Source organism: Mercenaria mercenaria, chromosome 10 (assembly GCF_021730395.1).
Source record: "Mercenaria mercenaria strain notata chromosome 10, MADL_Memer_1, whole genome shotgun sequence".
In the NCBI taxonomy this organism is placed as follows: domain Eukaryota; kingdom Metazoa; phylum Mollusca; class Bivalvia; order Venerida; family Veneridae; genus Mercenaria; species Mercenaria mercenaria.
Genome location: NC_069370.1, coordinates 20,445,177 through 20,467,568, shown reverse-complemented (window position 1 = coordinate 20,467,568; position 22,392 = coordinate 20,445,177). Strand labels below are relative to the sequence as shown.

At 33.9% G+C, this 22,392-nt stretch overlaps 1 protein-coding gene across 1 annotated transcript; it reads left to right on the top strand.

Moving 5' to 3' along the window:
- The first annotated feature begins 8,228 nt into the window (after window positions 1-8,228).
- LOC128559820 (heat shock 70 kDa protein 12B-like) lies at window positions 8,229-22,082 on the top strand. The gene is made up of 4 exons (XM_053552445.1): window positions 8,229-8,539; window positions 9,045-9,266; window positions 11,533-11,689; window positions 19,184-22,082. Exons 1-4 carry the CDS (start codon window positions 8,243-8,245, stop codon window positions 20,251-20,253), a joined length of 1,746 nt encoding a protein of 581 aa, XP_053408420.1. The 5' UTR covers window positions 8,229-8,242; the 3' UTR covers window positions 20,254-22,082.
- The last annotated feature ends 310 nt before the right edge of the window (window positions 22,083-22,392 follow it).

The following is a 22,392-nucleotide window of genomic DNA, read 5'->3' as shown; positions in this document are numbered from 1 at the left end:
TGCATAATAGGGACGAGCTGATGAGATCGATTATAAAAGAATCCTAGTATTTTGAAATTGAAGCTGTGACAGTATTTGCCTTTCCAAAAATAATATCAATAATTAAATCTGTAACAAGATCCTTTGGAAGCATAGAATGCAACCAAGAAGACTAATAGCAGGCTCGGTTCGATTAAGTCTGTTCATGGAAGTAATGAAATGTGCCCCCTATCACTGACTTAAGCGGAACTCTATTTCACATCTATATGATCGACTCCATGATCTCAGAATACCAGAAAATAGAACAACACTGAATCCAAGCACGGGGATAATATTTTTACAGCCGCCACATGGAGATTGCTGCTGTGATTGCTAATAAAATCACTTGAGATGGGGGGAGGTGCTGTTACATTTCTCAGAAGTACTAGTATCTGAATCTATACTTTGTAGATAGTATATGAAATGCATGACATTCACGCGTACTTTAAACGTAACCAATGGTATTCCTAGTAATATGATAATTATTCAGAATGCAATTACTGTTTATGTTTACAAGATTTTTGCTTCTTCATGCATGCTATTCTTATTTACCTTTGATGTCATCAATCTCTCAAACAATACAATTATACTACAATAACAACAAATGTTTCGCATAACGGTGAAATGAATGTGTAATTTAGCCGCATAAATAACAAGTACTCGACTTTGCCTTCTTTATTCTGTAGTTACCAAAGTACCTTGGACCAGTTTCACGAAAAATTATAAGTTATGTCTTAAGTTCACCCCCAAGTCTGAATTTCAGACAATACTTAGGGGTACCGTAAGTTATTGCCTAAACTGTTTCATAAAGTTAACTTATGCATGTCTTAAAGTGGAATTTTGCGTATTTGTAGAAATCCAGCTGTAATAGAATGTGTGTAAAAAGGGTGGAGGAAATAATAGCTTTTAACCCAATATACCAAACTTTTCCTGTTACCAGTACCAAATAATAAGTTTCATAATATGACTTTTCTTTTTCTTTTGACTGGGGCAGTCTTTTTAAGAAAAGTAAAACTGCACGCAGGTGTTGCTTCCTTTTAACTCCGGAAATCTCTACATACAGGCAATGGAGATCCCTGTGTAGAAGCTACTTTTTATTAGTCCTATTTCTTTATTTCTAAAGCATCAACTTCAAATACTTACATGTATGCGGCATTATCGTTAATTTTACACATTTAAATGCATAGCAACTGAAAATTGCTTTTATAAAACATTCATCAACATGATCAAAGGCACACTATGTGCAGTCAATTGCGCATAATGCCATTTTAAGTAGTGGTTATTTAAGATATCATTTCTTAAGATTTGTCTTAACAACTATAGGATAATACTTAATGCCATAACCTTCTTCTTACAGCGTTGAATTACTACATATGCACGTGTAAGGAGTGTGGCAAAATATCTTTAAACCTTTCATAATATTCATTTTCAAGCAAGTTGTGTTGTACTCTGTTATAACACTTGATTAAGCACGAAGAATATCAATATCAGTGTTTCAAAGTGCGGTTTATTAACAGTTAGAACCCCCATAGCAGCGTTTTTTGGCGAATTTCTTCAAAAATCAAATTATGTTAACCGAAAGTGGAATTTGTTTTTCAAATATCTACACATTTTACAGGAACATATTGCTTTCATTCAGACGAAAATATACTGAAAACAAAATAAGATTTTCATGATTATGATACTTCTTTTTAGCAAAAAAGGGCTATAGTGTCTAACTTCAAAATAGTTTTTAATTTCCTCAGATTATTGGATATAACTTCAAAATTTATTATGTTCTCATTATCAGTGTAATTGAGAAATAGTGTTGGAATTTAAGACCTAATTTTAACATGAACATCTATTAGGTGAAGCGCATGTTATAGAAAAGATCATGAGCCTTCAAAATTACCTAAAACTATTTCTATGTGCGGTTTATTTTATTCGTTCGTGGAATATGAGATAATAACCTCCCTCTTCGTCTGTATTTTTACAGGAAGATAACTCCTGAGTCTAATAGTATTTTAACTTTTTTTTATGATTATGCCCCTTTTCTTGCCTAGAAAATATATTACGAGAAATGATTCAATGAAATAAAAAGATAATCTGTTAAGTAACATAACTTCTTTTCCACACACGCTCTGTATTATGTTCCCTCTACGCCCTACCCGCTTGGAAGATGCGCGGATGTAATACTTCGCACTTGTCAGTAAAAACGGTCCGTCCGACTTTTTGTCGTAAGTGTAAACGGTTAAATGTGGGCAAAATGGGATGACCTGAATCTCTTTTACATGTTCACAATCTTGAGCACCCCATTTGTGTATAACATATTTTGATGAATTATACCAGACTGAGTACTCTTCCACATATGGAAAATTAAATCTAAGAAGATTCTAGAACGCAATCAGGTATTGCATGCAACTTGCTCACTAGTAAGCTATATGTCACTAATATGTATAAGACTAAAACTTAAAGTCATGTTTCCGAGGCATCAAACTTACAGGTTAATTAGGCAACTCTTGAAATTCAATTATGGTGAAACTTTTTCTACATAGGGATTTCAGTTAGTTTTTACCAAGGTGTACTAGGTAACAACTATTTGTATCACATTATCACAAAATGCTTCTCAGTAATCATATCTACTGACATAACAAGAATCTTGGTTGAATTTAGTTCAAATTACGACTCATTTTCATCTTAGAAAATTGGGTTAAATGTTTCGGGTGCAACTGTCAAGCTCTAGGTCAGTAACAAATTAATGCATTGAAGTGAAATCCCTGTCATGAAACCTGCTGAAAAGTTAGATAACTCATAGCTGAATTTAATTGTATTAGTTAATTTAAAACATAACACAATGCTCAATACCTTCAGACCTGCTGAAATAACCGAGGGTGATAACCTATTGTTGCATTTAATGCAGATTTAATATGGTCATTTTCACCTTGAAATTTAAAAAAGTTTTATGTGTAACAGCCTGACTGAAAAAAAGTAACAGCTGTGTACATTGAAACTTAACACAAGACACCCTTCTCATTTGTCTACCCAAGTTGGCACATGTTGACTTACAAATTTGGTGGTGCATAGTAATGAATTCAACCATAGAATTTAAATCAAAATGAATTTACAAAGGTCTTGCCAAGTAATGGTTTTTATTCTGACCCCACCCCCCCCCCCCCCCCCCCCCCCCCATTCGAAGACATCTTATCTCTATCGCACGACATCTTATCTCTATCGCACGACATCTTATTTCGTGTGCACGAAATCTTATTTCAAGCGCACGACATGTTTTCCCGAGCGCTCGACATATTATCTCGTGCGCACGACATCTTAGTTCGATTGCTCGACATCTTATCTCGTGCACACGACATCTTATCTCGAGTGCACGACATCATATCTATAACATATTTCAAGGCCCTTTGTGTGTATTTAAGTCATCAATAAAACATACGGACAAGTCGATAATTAGGGTCCCGCCTATTCAGATGTTATTTAAACTTTCCGCAAGTACAAGTTTATCATATCATTGGGGAGAGCAGTGCACATTATTAGTCATCTTCAAAATTAAACGAACATAATCAATGATGCTTACTGCACGTTAGAATAGCAACAAATCGCAGATCGACTGATAGAATATATATCGCATTGTCAGAAAAGTTATAAAAGTGCATGCATGAATTAAGGGGAAACGGGGAAATAATTTGATATATGGGCGAAGCCTACATACTTAATCTTTTTTTTGTCAAGGACTTTAAATTTATTCCTTTGTGTAATCACTGAATTTTTGCTGCCTTTTTTATCAGTTTGTGTATTTAAATTACAACTCTGCAAACGCGTGAAACGGTTATAAGTATAATCGAAACAAAAGCAACACCGGTGGCAGTCGTATGTTTTTACTGATGATCTGAATTCACACAAAGGGCCTTAATATATATATATATATATATATAGATAAGATGTCGTGCGCTCGAGATAAAATGTCATGATCACGAGATAAAATGCGAGCGTTCGAGATCAGATGCCGTGCGCACGAGATAAGATGTCGATCGCTCGAGATAAGATATACATTGCACTATCCTCCAACTTACATTACAAGCAGCCTTCTGGAGGAGTAGCCCGTATGGGTTAACATTGGCGATTATAAATATACTTACTAACCGGCTCCTTTGTTTGAAAGAGATCTTTAAATAACTTATAGACCGCTTGAGAGGTTTATAATAATTACCGAAATTGTTCTACTATTATTGTTTACAACAGTATAGAGGCATGAGAAATTCGTGCAGATCATTAAATGCAAGACCTTATGTCCGCGAGTGAGTGACAAAGTGTCAAAGTGTGTGTTTCGTTCAGTATCTCGAAACTTGTTAAAAAACTGACTGCAATAAAATTAAAAAAATAATGTTAAATAGGTCCTGGGATTTATTTGAAAGTTAAAACAGATCTACTCAGTAAAATTTTCTTGAGACATCGCCAGTATAAGCTTTGTCGGAAGAATGGTTCGTGAAACATGAACACTAACAGAAAATATAATGAAAAATGATAAGTTAGATCGAAACATTTACAAACATCAAAAATTTCATCTGAAATCATTATTAATCCAGTGTTGAAAACCGTGACGATTTTCCGTATAATTTTCATGCCATTGGGAAATAAATGTCAAACGTGTATCATAGGAAAAGGCCCATTTTACTATTCAGGATATATTTTATAACGCTTCCTGGTCTGTCTGAAAAAAATGTTGAGTCCAGAGTTTCAACATGTTTTGTAAACAGCAAGCTCTTAGGTAGTGGAAATGGGTGGGGACTTCGACAAAGCATGTCCATTGTTTTCTAAAAAAAACGATGTCCATGATTTTGCCGAAGATCGACAGTTCATATCAAATTAATATTAATAACTGTATGCTTTTAATATACATATTTTGCAGCTAGTTTTGCCGGGTCTTATGCCGTTTCTTTAACAATCTTTTATTTATACAAAACAGTCAGTTTACTTAAGTCTATACTACTATTAACTTATCTCCACAAGTAACTGACAACTTTTCCACGTGAGTCGTCAGTGGATGATGAACCATTTTAAGTGTTAATATGAAAAAGTTTAAACACTTAGCGTGGTTGTTGTTATATCTCAGTGAAATTTAAAACCAAGAATAATACTGAATTCTTCATTTAATAATCTTTAAGAATGTTGTTTATAATCTTCTGAAATATAATATAATCATATACTTTAGTTACCTATTATGCCATTGTAAAATACGTAATGACAGAACATAATTATTTCTGTGAACTTGTATTCAAATATTTGTATATCGTATGACTTTGGACCCGTGTCATACCTGGGCATTTCCTCTTAGGATTTAATTGGGTGTATCTATCTGCGTTCTATGGAATTTTCTTTTCTATTTTTTACACAGTTAGTATAAACGGCGTATGATTTCAATATTTCACATGTTCAAGATTATTACAAAATAATCAATCAAATAGTATGATAATGAAATAGGTTACAAAAATGTACCTTACATAAAACTACAAAGACAACTGGTGAATTTCAATGCTCGTTAAATCCACCAAATATATAAATAAGTTTGCAATACAACTAATGCTTATAACGAACACATTCTGTTTGTCCATAGGAGTTTGCTATAAGCGGAGTTTACTGTATATGGTAATGTATAATCAAGTAGCAAACTAAGAACATCACAAACCTACAGCTTCTTCAAAGATATGTAAAAAGTGTCATAATGTTATCCATGCCAAATCCTAAAATTGATACTATAAAATGACACAAATCTCAGACAGTACTGTCTGTATAGTCAACAAACCTATATGGAGTTAGACTGTTGTTCGTATGGTCATCAAACTTTGTATGGGATTTGAATGTTTTCATCAAATTTAATTTAGGATTGGAATATTGTTCGTATATTCAATAAACCTTATATGGAATTAGACTGTTGTCCGTATAGTCATCAAACCTTATATGGGATTAGACTGTTGTCCGTATGGACAGCAAACCTTATATGGGATTAAGCTGTTGTCCATATAGTCATCAATACTAATATAAGATTGTACTACTGTCCGTATATTCATCAAACCTCTTCTGTATTGGACTTCTGGTCACATAGGCATGAAACCTCACACAGTTTTGTTTACAGTCAGGTACCCCAAAGGCCAATGCCACCAGATTCAGACAGTGTAATAATAGTGGCCACGAACCTCAATTTTTACGATATCTTCTTACGTATTTTCTTTATTAGTATTAAACATCAAACAGGAACTGGTCTTAGTGAGAGAGGAGATAACTTTTAACTAAACGACCCCCAAAGGCGAGGTCACTTTAACTATCCAATCAACCCCCAAAATAGTTTTTGTTATAAAGTTCCACATTGTCAGATTTCCATATTCCTCATTACACCTATCCGCTCTAAATGGGTTACTTCATATTGTGTCCTTGTATTCCCGAGTACACCCCATATCTACCCGCTTTTTCATCACACAAACTCTGCATACTCCATCCTCTTTCAGTTTCAAATTCTTTTTTTAACCCCAGCCCTGCTTAGGTATTTTTGTCATTGTACCTCTTACCTACCACCTACTATGATACTACATATAGCTTCTTATTATCCTTCATTCCCCTCCCCCTCCCCACACGATCCCCGCCCCACCCCGACATTTACTGTCCTGTTGCTTTATTTTCTTACATAATCTTTCCTCTTTCTTTGTTTTTTCGTAGTTTATTTTATAAGACCCTCCTTACCCAAACGCATCTATATATTTCTGTATAACTGTTCTTTTTTCACTTCATGTTAGAAAAGTAATATCGGAAAGAAATTTTCGCATTCTTTGCCCTTTCCAACTCATTTCATTAATAGTCTTGGATAGAACTTGGTGTTAAAATAAGTCCCAAAGTTACTTGAACTAGGGAATGCGTCTGAAATTTGACTTAAAAGTGTGTTTTGTTTGTATAGACTCTTCAAACGTTCCCTACCGAAACACACTACAAAAGCTTGACAGTTTATCCTGTTACTCCATTAGAACGAACAGAAGCAATGGTCCAGTGGTAACACTGTCTGACAACGAAATCAGAGATCGTGAGTTTGAACCCTCGCTCCTACAACTAAAATAATAACTAAGATTGGGACAAGAGGTGTTTTTATGGTGGTGGATTTCTGCCATTTCGTTCTGGTGTGTTAAGGAGCACCAGCACACGTCAGCACGACAAACTAGCACGCCAATACGACAAATACTTTATTTGTCGCATTGGCGCGCTAAATTGTCGTGTTTGCGGACTGGCGCGTTTGAAGGGTACCAACACGCCAAATAATGTATTTGGTGATAATTGTCGTTTTGTCGCGTTAGTTTATTGGCGCTTTTTAAACGCGCTAACAGAAATCAGCCACCATAGTGCCTTACACCTGGCACGTTTAAGAACCAGGGAAGCTTCTGGAATTGGAGTGTCTTCTATATCTTGAACTATCCTCCCATTAACATTAATAAGTCTTCTTCAGGGGTTATCACTGGCGACTATAAATAAACAAATAAACAGTTATCTTCGGCGACCTCGGTCTTTTACCTTCTGAAACAAAAGTAGTGGTAAATAGTTATAGTACTTCCTCGTCTGATTTACGTACAAATAAGGTCAAGGAAAATATAAAGATATGGTGAGTAACATTTTACCTTATTACCAGTTCAACACATCAATAAGCGAAAGAAAGAAAACAAAACAAACGTTATGTTTGCATACATGTATCTATAACAGATTTCTAAATCATGTGTTTAATCTATACACAGCGTTATCATGTCATAACACGACAAGCCTTTATTTGTTAGTTTTTAATAATTACTCTTAACAAACTAAAACAAGTGTTATATCGAATTATATTAAACCTATAAAGAAGAGAAAAGACAATAATAAGTGATAATTTATTAATTATCATCTGTTTGTGCATCGTCTACTTTCGGTTTAAAGGTCTGCTGCGTTTTTGATTGTATGCTTCAATTCTATCTGAAAGCTTAACATTTTAAAGATGTTTGGTCTATTATACTCTCCCACAGTATACTCAAAGACTAAATAATGCACATTTGATAAGTATTTCTTTGTATCATTATTCAAAACGTGTGAATATCCAGATATTTTGCATACTATATACAGAGATTAAGTGTGAATTATGGAAGAAGTATAATTTGTCTTATGCAGAATATTTAAAACCAAAGGCACTATGATCACTTTTTAAAGTTTTCCTATACTTCAGCATATGATTGTTGCGGCAATAGATTTTGGAACAACATATTCAGGCTGGGCCTTTTCATTTCGAGCTGATTATGAAAGAGACCCTAGAAAAGCCGAAGTAAAACACTGGCATTCCGGTATTGGAACTCTAGTAACAGTCAAAACACCTACTTGGTTGCTGGTAAAACCAGATGGAGTCACTTTTCAAGCGTTTGGCTATGAGGCAGAAGATCAATACATGGAATTAGCTGATAATAATGAGCACAGAGATTACTACTATTTTAGGAGGTTCAAAATGTTACTTTTCGGCGCACTTGGGAAGGTAATGATAATGATACGTGTAGAAATTACAATATATTTATACATATGAAAAATATATTTCTACACCTATTATCAAATTGTAACCCTGCTCTTTTAAAATAAAATATAAAACAAGACTGCGTCCGTTCGCCTCTGAGCTGTCAAGAGATTGTAATTTTATCTGGCACACATCTTTAACATAACGAGATAAGTGTACTAGATTCAGGCTCGTGGCCCCAAGGTCAATGTCGTTCTTTGATCTGTCTCGTATCCTGTCTATAACTCAAACACCCATCAATTGATCGAAACAAAATAATGTTTACAATTATTTTTCATCAAGGGATTTTGTGAACGGAGGTACGACGAAATCAACACTGTTGCATCCATGAAAAGTGATCTTTTAAGGAAGAGCAAAATATCAATAAGTATGTTAATACATCATTGTCCCTTTGTCTCATAAGATTGCCATTACTGTGACATGTATAAAAGTATCTTGTATGCTTTATTTTTTCAAACCTCGATCAAAGCATCTTACGAATGGAATCATTGTCATGGATGAAATGGGAAAGGAACTTTTGGCTGTAGATGTGTTTGCAATGTCTATCAAATTCATGGTCGACGATTTGATGGCTGTTGTCAATCAACGCCTGACTGGGATAATAATGGAAACAGACATCCAGTGGGTGCTCACAGTGCCAGCGATATGGTCCGATCCTGCAAAACAGTTTATGAGACATGCTGCAATAAAGGTATTCTCCGTACATGCCAATAAACTTTCTTTTATGTCATCAAACACTTGTTTTTCTCTGGTGAAAACTTAAAACGATCATTCACCAGGAGCATCCTGAATATAGATTTTAGACATCGCATTCAATAAATATGTTCATAAAATTTTTCAGGGAATTCAGTTACTGTCTTTCTTTAATTTAAAGCAGTAGCTTTTCCAGATTAAGGAGGTAGGTTACCTTGTTACAAGGGTAAATTCAAATTAGTTGAACCGCAACATCTTTTTGTATTTCGTGTAATATGAAGTTTTAACTGCTAAAATCTCAGTTTCGTTTTTCTCTGTCCCTTCAAGTTCAATTTTTATCCACGTTTGAAGAACATGACCCTCCAAAGGTATTTCATATTGAAAGAAGAAGGAAAATACGGATATTTAACACTTTTCAGTGTATTTTAGTTTCATTGATATCCGTAGAAGTCAGCATAATGTATAATTTTACTAGTATGCACGTTAGCTTTCTAATATAAGCTTAAAATGTATATGTCGCGGGGCTCGTGTTTCCATGGTAACGCATTTTCTCTCATTTTTAAACAACTATGTATAAAAATAGGGGTTTTCGACGGCTTCAGTGCCATTCTGTTAATGACCAACATGGAATATTTGAGCAATATTATTAGCAAAATACCAAGCAATATACATGGTACCCTATTTTTCTTAAAGTTTAAAGTAACCATGGCAACAGAGATGTTTAAAATGGCTTATATCTTGCTTTTTGTCGTAATTTCTTATAAAATAATATTGAATAAGATTATTTTTCTACTTGATGTAGCTTTAAAACATATTATTTCTAATGTAAGTTATATTTCCGTGTTATCTGTATTTATTCAAAGGAATTTCTAAGCTTAGAATACTTACAGCAGTACCGCTCGTCTGGCATTTTTCATGGAAAAATCGTTCAGCATGCTACAATTATTCTCATGGACATTGTTGAAATGAAAATAAAAAGCCGAAGCTGTGTTTCTTAAATAGACTAGTGTCAAGGCTTTTGAATTTTACATTTAGATACATAGGTCACGGGCTTCGTTTCCATGGTAACATCAGTTCAATTCAAGAAACCACAATTTTCTACTGAAATTTGAACAATTTTAGATCTTAGTTTTAGTATATAAGTAACAAATTATCAACGGAACCTGAAAAATAGGTATTACAAATCAAACTGCTAGATTTTTTATTTGAAAATGGCCGTAACAAGTAACCTCTCACCCAACTATATTCCAAATAACATTGGTTACCATTATCCATTTTCTTACATTCCGCATTACATTTCAATATAACTACATAAAAGAAGCAAAATATTGATTATTATTCAGAGCAAAAGACTCAAAAAAATTATTTCAGCAAATAATGGTTATTTGAAAATAGTTTGAATAAAGAAAATGCACAAAATTACGTACTTTCAAAATAAAAGCTATGAATTTTGCGCGGTAACTGACACGTAACGTCATGACGTCAATGACGTCATTTTAAGGCAACATTGTTTTGAAGCGTTTCTGCGGCAATTTATTCATTATTTCTGCATTATTAAACCATCAAGCGTCAGATCGAAGACAGGTCTATGATTTGTTTTCAGAAGAATGAATAATTTAACACATTTAGTTTGTCGTAAACGTCGTCGTAAATCGTCACGTTAGCTTCCGGTTGGACATGCGCACATACAAATATAAAGGTAACCTACCTCCTTAAGATGATTTAATGTAAGTCTTGCACACCGGACTGGCATTTCCGGTAATTTTACCCATGCCGCAAAATCCATCTGGCACCCCCATGCCAGATGACTCTCGTGCTGTTAATGAGAACTAGAGATTCATGTATTGATTATATGTTGTTTATGTAAAAAACGATATTTCTATCGGATTCGCAAAACACATGAGAGACATTATTATCATTAACGAAAGAAAGAGCGTTGCAGCGCTGTCTTAAAGTATGTGTATGGGGAAATGAGTGTGTTACTTCTGTTGACAAAGGGGAGAAAAACCTTTGTTAACCAGTCCAATAAGTTTGGTCCCATTCTTGTGCGCTTGAAAATAGAAACAAGTATATTTGGTTACTGAGCGTTGCATTATTTCAAGCTATTATTATGCTATATCTATACAATTACTTTGAAATATAAAATAATAACATGTAGTTAAAAACCAATTACTGTAATATGATTGAACACGACATAAAAGATAATATCCTATACTATTATGTTTCAGATAATGATTTTCAATAGTCAGTTTTATCTCATGCAGGCTGGTATAACTACAGAAAAACTGACAATAGTCCTTGAACCTGAAGCTGCCTCGTTATATTGCCGACATCTTCCTGTAGATACAACCGTTAGTGATGGTAGTTTGACGATATCTGAATTTCCGACAGGATCAAAGTACATAGTTCTCGATGCTGGAGGTAAATCAAAGCCATAGTTGCTTAGTAAAAGTTCAGAACTTTGCATTTAATTTCACTTGATCAATGGTATGTCAATGTCAGTCTGACCGCCATGTATCTGTTTCTGTTTTATCTAGTGGTTTGCAATCTATATACATAAGAAATATAAGTTTAATGATAAAGTATATAGAACAAATGCTGTGTTTAGCAACCATCCGGTTTTTAAAAAAAGTTGTATGTTCCATAATGGTTTTAACCAGGGGGACTATAGATTTGCACTCCGTCTGTTTGTATGTACGTTTATTCGTTGGTCTTTTTATCCTTGACGCCCGAGTCTTGAAGGTATGTAAACTATTCTAATGACATTTGGTATGCAGGACAGTGAGGAGCTTGCGCACGTTATTTTGTTTTGATAATAAGAGCACAATTCTTGTTGCTGTGGAATCAAAAGGAGATCGATTCAAAAGATTATGTTGATCATATAATTTCATCTAAAACATGAAAAGAAGTTTAACGCATGCTGGAAAAACGGTTAAAGGGATATTATATTAGGTTTTTAAGCCAGATAGTTACGAGGAGAAGAACAAGTTTTTTCAATAAGCTACTGTAATAATTAAATATATTTTTTACAATACATCCACAAATGTATTGAACGTCAATACAGGCAATACGGGTATTCAATTGCGAAAAAAGATGAACTCGGATGACGTTAACTTTAAAACGTATTTGATTATTCTTATTCAATTCTGTTTTATGAGAGAAGGTATCTCAATCCGTATACGGGATATTCAGGAAATGTTTTTTTGTTTGTAGCATAGATCTAAACTTATCGAAGATATATTTCTAGAATTTCATTCATTGACAGAGACCAATAACCGGAAATGCAGTGTGAAAGAACTCTAACTCTAACTTGTGTACTTTTAGCTCACCTGTATCAGAGTTTCAGGGTGAGCTATTGTCATTGGCTTGTGTCCGTATTTTGTCATCCACCGTCCGTCGTCTGGCGTTAGCTTTTCGTCTATAAACAACTTTTTTATGAACCGCATGATAGATCATCACCAACTTTGGTCTGTAGAATACTTTTAATGTATTCTCTTTTGTTCAAATGGTTACGCTTAAAAATTTTTATTGGCCACCAGAGCTAAAATATAAAAACATTAAAACCACGTTTTTCATGAACAGCTTGACGGATCATCATTTAACTTGGTCTGTAGCATCCTTGTAAGGTCCTCTCTTATTTGTTCAAATGGTTACGCTTCCATTATTTTGTCATCCAACGTCCGTCGTCTGGCGTTAGCTTTTCGTCTATAAACAACTTTTTCTCATGAAACGCTTGATGGATCATCACTAAATTTGGTCTGTAGACGCATTCTCAGTTAACCTGGTCAATTGAGGTATTAGAAAGTGAAATTTTTCACTTCCTCTGATTTGTATTTAAGAATTACCAGCGGTGTAAATGATATATCTCGTGCCTAAATGTGAATCTTTACCAGTTACACTAAAAAAGGTTTTCATGATATATATGTTCCAAAATGACATGCTGTGCTAAAAAATTATAAACTTTACAAGACTAGCATTTATTGATATGCAATTATGATGCAAGTTGTTACAAAAATATGTACGTCAATTATCAAAGCTACAGAGTATGGTCTAAACTTTTGGTTAGTATAAGTTACTGTATTGATATTATTATGTAATTTTTACTTTTGGACGAATAAAAAATGAAATATTTGTTGTTTATTCCATTTTTCAAGATACCTTCTCTTTTGATTTAGATAGAATAATAACAAGCAAACGCATATATTTAGCGTGTAGTCTAAGTGAATCAATAATATATTCATATTCTAAGGCGACTGAGCTAGATTTGCCAAAGATACAATGATAATGATACAACTGCTTTTTTCCATTGTCTCGTAGATTACACTAGTTTGGCTCGTAGATTATCAGGTTATCGATTAAGCTATATAATTAGTGTAAATAATAAACCTGTCAAAGTATAAAGCTATTCATATCAAGGTTACAGTAAAACAATTAACCATTTAACATAATAGGTGAATTATGCAAAAATACTCAAGAACCATCATCTTCTATAGTGAAATACTTAAATGACAGAGCAGTGTCACAAAATACCAACACAGTATGCAAAGTAAATATTGTACATTAGTCTTATTAGTAAACTTTCTCTGATATTCTGTGTATATTATTAAGGAAAGAATCTGTCTTACATAAAAGAAATCAGTGAACTATTACATACAATCCAGCAAATCCACAATCAAAGTTTGTCCCGTAGATTAGTAGATTATAAAAACATCTAGCTTTGTAACACATGAATGTCTAATCACGATTAAATATACTTCTATTATAGCTATTATTCTGTTTGATGGTAAAGAAATGTGTTTATCTACACTTTTATCAATAACATTTTTCTAACTTTTTTTCTTGAAATACAACATTTCTGATGATAATTTGTGGATACGTGTGAACGATGCATCTCCAAAATAATCAAAGTGAATATTTTGATGCTCTATTGTATTTCTTTGCCTTTCAGTTTCGACAAAACAAGCATTTTAAGGCATTATGCGGGAAATATTCTCTGGTTCTAAACCACACTAAAATATCTGTAATTTCCTTTCACTATTCTATCAGATTTGACTTTAAACAGGTGCTTGTGATTTCTTTCCTTCCATTCGAAGATGTCAATTTTTAATTTCCACAGTGTATTCCATTCTGTACTTTTTCATAATTTTTCCAGTGGCTTACTTATGGACGATCTATGTTATTTTTGTACAATTTTGTCTTGGATATCCTTTCCCAACCTTCCTCGATTGAGTATTCTCCAAAACTCAACTATTTACGGCCTTCTTATTTCTGGAACTTTCTTAGGATTTTTCAGTAGTTGCCAGATTTACTTCTTGATTTGACTGTTTCCTTTCGGCATCTAAACATTACAAATTCTCCTGTACTTACCAATTATTACACGTTTAAAGGGTCGTTTTATGTTATGACGGCAGTGTCTGTGTGTCCGTTCGATTGTTAGCAATTTCGTGACAGCTCTGTAACTCTTGAACCCCTTGCAAGATTTTGAAGAAACTTGACTCAAATGTTCACCACATCAGGAGATAGTGAAGAGTGCATGTTCTGGATACATTGGTTTGCTTCAAGATCAGGTCAAGGTCACACTGGGTTCATATGATTATTTTTCGTGTCCGCCCTGTAACTCTTGAACTGCTTGCTTAAAAAAAAATACTTGACACAATTGTTTACCAAATCGATACGACGTGCTGAGCGCAGGTTTCGGATGGCTTGCTTCAAAGTCAATGTCACCGGGGTCAAAGATCATACTTGCTGGTGTATATTTCTCCGCATTGCAGTGCTCTTGTTCTCCCTGTTTAACATTTTTGCCATTCTGTAGAAAACTAAGTGCGCTCAGACAATTTAATGGAAAAAAGTTACTCAGGAGCAAACAAGTTTAATTATCTCTATAATGTACGGGACATTTTCCTATCATATTTCACTAATCACTCTGACCTTCTACATTTAGTTATAATTACTTTTAGTAAATCTAGACATTTAACATAACTATGGCGAATTGTTAACTTTGATTCAAGCTATGTTGTAATATAAATTTGTAGAGCTCTATGATATTATATTAAATAATATAATAATATTTTTCTAACTTCTTAAATGTCCTAAAGGCAAGCAACATATCCTAGAATTTAGGTGTTAAAAGTGTTTTACAGAACTCACGATTTCTGCAAAACATTACAGAAAGGGAAGAATTAGGATTTGCTACAACTCTTAAAATATAATTGTCAAACTTTCCACCATTCTACCCCCTAATCTACGGGACACTTCTTTCTAATATACGGGACATCGTTTCAATGAAAATAGCAACCCACATAGAAACTGAGGTAGCATTGGCTATACGTTTTGAAAGAAAGTAAATACATGTATATACAGTATCTATCTTGCATAAGCAATTTCTAAGTACTATTCGAAAAATTCATAACAGACCTTGATTGTGTGTCTGTACAGTGTCCAGAATTAAATTATAAACCAAATAGACACCCTGGAAGCAGACGATATTTGTATGGACCTGGTTTGAGTAGGAGGGTATTAACTAATATAAAGAACTTAACAAATGGCAAAAAGTAACTTTTTCAACGAGCATAAGATAGGGATAGTCCTGTAGGTTATGACTCGTAGATTATGTTCAAAATATTTAACTGAAATCAATATAAAATTTCACTTTGTGTTTTAGTAATGAGAACAGTAACCTTTAAAATATGCAATTATCAAAAAATCTAAGTCTTACTTTAGATATATAAAAAAGTTTTAAGCAAGTTGTTATTGAGACAGTGGTACCTTAAAACAAGCCTCGTAGATTATAGATTAAAAATTACGTTTTAGATCTAAATTGTTGGACACTGCAAATAAAATCAAGAGACATGTGACTATTAGACACGAAAATGTACAAAATAATTCTTTTCTTAAATTTTCATGTCTCTTCCTAAAGCCTAGCATACAATTACCTAAAACAATGCATAAGTTACTCTACTGCGGACGTTTTGCACACATACAACTATTTAAATATAATAAAAATCTACCGGCGACATTGAGATTTTGAGACTCATGCTTTTTTACCATTATGAGACATACTGAAATTGATGCAAAATATACTAAATCAGTGTTAATTTTCGGTTGAAAGGTTGTTCTGGACAATAACATTGATTACTTCTCTCGTCAATCTGTTAAGGTGAAAATAAACAATATTACAGGTCGGCAACGTCAATTGACCAGGTTAACTGAGAATGCGTCTGTAGCATCCGTGCAAGGTCTTCTTATCTTATTCAATTTTTTTTCAACTGGTTCCGCTTGACTTTTAGGACCGCTAGAGCTAAAACTAGAAGATATTTATACGACTTCGCATGACAGATAATCACCAAGTTTGGTCTGTAGAATACTTGTAATGTCTTCCCTCAACTTTTGTTCAAATGGTTACGCTTGAAAGATTATAGGGGCCACCAGAGCTAAAATAGAAAAACATTAAAACCACGTTTTTCATGAACAGCTTGACGGATCATCATTTAACTTGGTCTGTAGCATCCTTGTAAGGTCCTCTCTTAAATTTGTTCAAATGGTAACGCTTCCACCAGAGCTAAAATATAGAAACATTTAAACAACTTCTTCTCATGAACCGCATGATGGATTATTACCAAATTTGGTCTGTAGCATCCTTGTAATGTTCCCTCTTCAGTGTCTTCAAATCGTTTAGCTTTATGATTTTTTTGGGTCTCCAGAGCTTAATATAGAAACCTTTAAACGACATCACCTCATGAACCGTGAAATGGATCATTTTCAAATTTTGTCTGTAGCATCATGGTAATGTCTTCTCTTAATTTTGTTCAAATGGTTTCGCTTGACTGATTGTAGGGGCCGCCAGAGCTTAAATAGAATACCTTTCAACAAATTCTTCTCATGAACTGCTTGATGGAATTTCACAAATGTTGGTCTGGAGTTTGCTATATGACTGATTTTAGGGGTCACTAGAACTAAAAATATAAAACAAAAACATTTAAACGACTTCTCCTTAAGACCCGCTTGAACCGCTTGATAGATCATCACCAAACGTGGTCTGTAGTATTCTTGTGTTGTCCTCTCTTAAATGGTTTAGTTTGACTCATTTTAGAGGTAAAATAAAAAACCTTCAAGCAACTACTTCTCATGAGCTACTGGATAGATTGTCACCTTATCTGGTATGCATCATCTTTCTAAGGTCCTCTCTTATATTTGTTCAAATAGTACCGCTTGAAAGATTTTTGGGGCCGCCACAGCTAAAAGTAGAAAACGGGACTGTCGGATAAAAGTAGTTGTATTTGTTAAAAGAAGTCTGGCAGAACTTAGAATACAGAAGCATTTATTTGGTAAGAAACATTCTTGTATAAACTAAATTTTAGTTCAAAAAGGTTTCAAGAGAAAACATAAAATCCTAAAACTGTATCATCTTTGAATATATTGATATTTCTGACTACTTGACTTGACTATAACCTCTACAACAGATCAAATAGATGGTTTGTTAGAAGCATATACTTAAACGTGGAGTGGGGTGGACTTTATTAGTGTAATAGGTCATAGAGCCATACGGTAAAACTGGAATGTACTGGAATTTAGTTTATTATAAAAGATTTTTATGACTGATGCCACTCTGATTTTTTAAATAGAAAATATATATATTTATTCTACACTAAGGATTTTTTAGTATACCGTATTCTTTATGCAGTCTGTTCAAAATGTGATTGTTTTGCTGCAAGGGTAATTCATACCGGTAATGGAAGCGTGTCTTAGTGACACGTTTATTAAGTGGCATCTTCAAGGGAACGGAACTTATAAGTCCTGATTTATTGTCTTGGTATTATCTTTTGCGTATTTCAGCACAATTACTCAAACATATACTCATGGCTAGGTGAGCGTATTAGGGCCACGATATGCCCTCTTGTTTACAAAAAAATGTAACTATCTCCCTTTATTTGACTAATTCATAAAACTTTCGCCCAGAGCATAGCTCAAAAGCGGAAGTGCATTGTAAAAGAAACATTACTAAACTTTGCTTACTTTTTGAATTATCTCCCTTTATCAAATATATTCATCCGCGGCATATATCTGCAAGTATTGAATGGATTTTATTCGAACGGAATAAAAAGAAAGAGGATGTTGAGAAGATGTGTATTGCACAAGAACCAAAATCTGCCTTGCGTACTTTTTGACTTCCCTCCATTTATTAAATTTACTCATTGCACTCTAGTTCTGATCAAAACTAAAAAAGGATGCTGCTACAACTTCACACAATCGCAGTGACAATTTAGAGATGGCAAAGAGCACAAGAACCATAACTTTATCTTTTTTACCTTTTGAATTATCTCCCTTTATTTTATTCACTTGTCCGAGACATAACTCTATAATTCCGGATGGGATTTTGTAGAAATTGTTTTAATAGGTAGAGGACAATGTTGGGAAGTGCATTGCACATGAACCATATCTACAATGCTTATATTTTGAATGATCTCCCTTTATTTTACTCATAAAACTTGGAGAAGGGATATAACTGAAACTTTTCACAATGGCAATGGACATTGAGAGGTAGTGCAGTAAACAAGAACCATAACTATACTTTTCTTACCTCTTGAATTAACTCTATTTAGTAAATTTACTTGAAATTTTGGAAAGGAATTATTCAAACTTTACGATCGTGGTAAAGAACAGTTTAGAAACTGCACCGTGTATAAATTATTGCATAAATATTGAACACAGAAGTTCCTGATAACTGACTTATGTGCATACAATTGTTTCCATTTCTTGGCCACCTTTTACACGAAACATTTGCTTTGTTGAGGGGAAGGCGATGTCCAACATTGCTCTTGTTCCAGGGAGTAAATAGATATCTTTAACTGCATACGCTCTATGGGACGTTGTATTACTGTGCATCACTCAAGCACCTTGTTTATCTAATTTCTACAGGGGGAACGATTGATTTCACGGTCCACGAAGTTCAAAGTCAGTATTCCTTAAGAGAAGTCAGAGCAGCAAATGGAGGTGACTGGGGAGGAACCATGGTAGATAAAGCGTTTGAAAATTTTCTCATTGACCTAGCTGGTGAAACTGTGTTTAATACTTTTAAACATTCGGAAACGGTAGATTGGCTTCATCTTAGTCGAGATTTTGAATTAAAAAAACAAGCAGCTGGAACACAATCGGAAGGAAATGTATTCATGCATTTTCCGGTGTCGCTTATTGATTTATTTGAGACGGAACAAGAGAGAAAAATAACTATCAAAGATGCAATAGTAGCTTCAAAATATGGGAAAACAGTAGAGCTGAAAAGAGACAAGTTGAAAATATCACATTCTACTGTAGAAAAGTTATTTGAAGACTCAATACAGCAAATAGTTAAGCATGTACAAAAATTGATGAAAGATGAGAGAATGGCAGACGTCAAAGCCATACTCATGGTGGGTGGATACTCAGAGTCTCCTTTATTGCAACGTGCAGTCAAATCAGCACTTCCAGGAATCAATATTGTGATTCCACAAGAGGCGTCATCTGCTGTGTTTAGGGGAGCCTTGATTTTTGGCCACAATCCTATAACAATAACCGAGAGGGTACTTAAATATACATATGGTATAAATGTGTTCATGCCCTTTGTAGATGGAAAACATCCAGAGAACAAACGCAGGAAGACTGATACAGGTGACCGCTGTGGCGATATTTTTCACAAACTGATAGAAAAGGAGTTGAGAGTGACGCCAGGTGAAACACAAGTAAAAAAATATTATACCTCTGCCCACAAGAAACAAGCTGTTATGCGTTTTGACATTTTTATTTCTGAAGAGAAAACTCCTACATACGTAGATGACAAAGGATGTACCAAAATCGGAACAATAGAAATAGACTTTGAAGATCCAGACGATTTACCTGGACGTAGAGTAAGTCTTACAATGTTACTTGGTGGTACAGAAATCATTGTAGAATTAGAGGATGAAAAGACTGGAAAAAAAGTAATAAATACAGCGGAGTTTTGGGCTGAATGACAAAATCAGTGACAATTTGCAAAGAACTCATGTAATTTTTGAATTACACATAGTGGTCAATATGTTCATAACATAGTTAAATTTTCTTCTACATGTACACTTATTATATATTGATATTTCGAATGTATTGATTCACCCTTTCACAGCTCGCATTAGATAGTCAATCAAAAACCTATCTGAATAGCTTCATACATGCACTAGTATTCATGATAAATCGTTGCATGGGTGATCAAAATCTTCTTTACTTAGTATTAGTTTGCAAAGAAACATTAGTACTTGCCTACTTTCCCATGAAACTGATTTTGTAAAACGTAGGTAGTAAGTTATAACTGAAAGAAACAAAATATGACATTTTATTTGAAATATCTGAATTGGGAATTTTGTACGAATATGTAACAAAGAGATAAATAGAGAGAGAGGGAGAGAGAGAGAGAGAGAGAGAGATAGAGAGATTTGAAATTTTAGTATAGTGTGATGATTAAAGGGCTTGGATAATTTAATTTGAATGGAATACTAACATTATTAATTAGAACGATACATATACATTGTTTCATATAATCTTATGTGAAGGACTGAATTATGTATATTCCTTAGTTATTTGCATTGATATTTTAGGGTTTTTTTTTTTTAAATTACCCATTCTGTTGGCTTCAAATGGAAGATAACAACATATCACCAAACGTATTCGAGACAAATAATAAACATATATTTTCAAGATTATTTCTGGAAAAGTTAATGTAAAAAATAGCATCATTAGACAATGAATTGATAAAAATGCTTATGTCAAAGGCGAGACCGAAGTTGGGGGAATTTTGAATGTAAAAATCTGAACGAATACTTTGCAATACTTGTGGCATTTGTTATTAACAACAATGCCAAGACAAAAACATAGTTCTTCTAGCCCGACTGTCATTATCTTTTTTACCGCCGACACTAAAGATTTTATTGAAAACAAAATATTTCAGTATATATTGACAATGGGGGCCTCAGGCCAACGGTTAAAATTTATTGCTTACTTCGAATCTTTAGCCTCCCCCACACCTCTCCTCCTCTGTGGGATAGCGACCATCTCAACTCATCATTTGAAGAAGTCATTCAGATGGCTTGTGGAGGGTCTGTGCAAGGTGCCCGTCCATGCCTGAAATAATGCCCGGAGAGACACCTTGGATCATCCTACACTACTAAAGAATTAAGTATTTCTGTTAAGCAATTGTTTGAACCTAATTTTCTCTTTTCACAATAAGTATCGTTTTTTAATGTCACCATTTTGATAACTTTTGTTTCATTATAATTATAATATTAATGGTGAAACTTGTGGAGTTTTTAGTTGTAATTTTACTCAATTAAACTATGTAATGCCAAAAAGGCATTTCCTTCAATCTTTTTTCCCCGCTATATTATCCGTATTATTCAGCAACAATACATTTGTGATATAATATATTATATTTAGTTTCAGTAGTTTGGGCAGTCGGGCAAAGGACATAAAACTTATTATTATGATAAATTAAGGTGGTACGATTTCAGTCTAACTAAATATTCTAAAAACTGTTACAATTTACATGTAATTGTTTTTGTGAACAAGATAACACAAAACATATCCTAGACAAACAATAACGTTTTCTGAAAAAAAGAAAAAAAACAACACGAAAAAAAAAACAAAAAAACACACGAACAAAAACTCAAGCATATTTACAACAGACTGACTTGTTTCTGTTGTGTTACTATAATTACAAAATGAAAAATACAAGAAACGTTTCTTATGATTTCCTCTTTGAAATTACCATTTCTGTTAGATGTAAGCAGCAAAGCTATGAACCTAACAGCGATGTTGCGAGTGTGTGGTAAGTGAGAGGGAGAGGGTTTCCATCTTCCAGCGGGTTGGGATTGTGATGCCTCCCCTTGAAAATCTTGAAAATTAGCCGGCAAGAGATGCGTTCTCTTGCTGTATTTCAGCGTTAGTATATTTTTATCACATTTATGCAACATATTACAAAGATGATAATTTAAAAATCATAGTTTATAACACCGCTCATGTTTACGGGCAGGAATCGCGACATTTTCTAAACGCACAAACTACACGCAAGCACCGGTAACTCGAGGATAAATAACTTGAGAACTCCGGATATTAATTTGTTAATA

What these genes read in the sequence shown, in the direction of transcription:
- LOC128559820 (XM_053552445.1), top strand. Translation starts at nt 8,243, where the DNA reads ATGATTGTTGCGGCAATAGATTTTGGAACAACATATTCAGGCTGGGCC. An exon ending in TGAGACATGCTGCAATAAAG is followed by an intron (nt 9,267 to 11,532) that starts GTATTCTCCGTA and finishes TATCTCATGCAG; the next exon opens with GCTGGTATAACTACAGAAAA. An exon ending in CATAGTTCTCGATGCTGGAG is followed by an intron (nt 11,690 to 19,183) that starts GTAAATCAAAGC and finishes TAATTTCTACAG; the next exon opens with GGGGAACGATTGATTTCACG.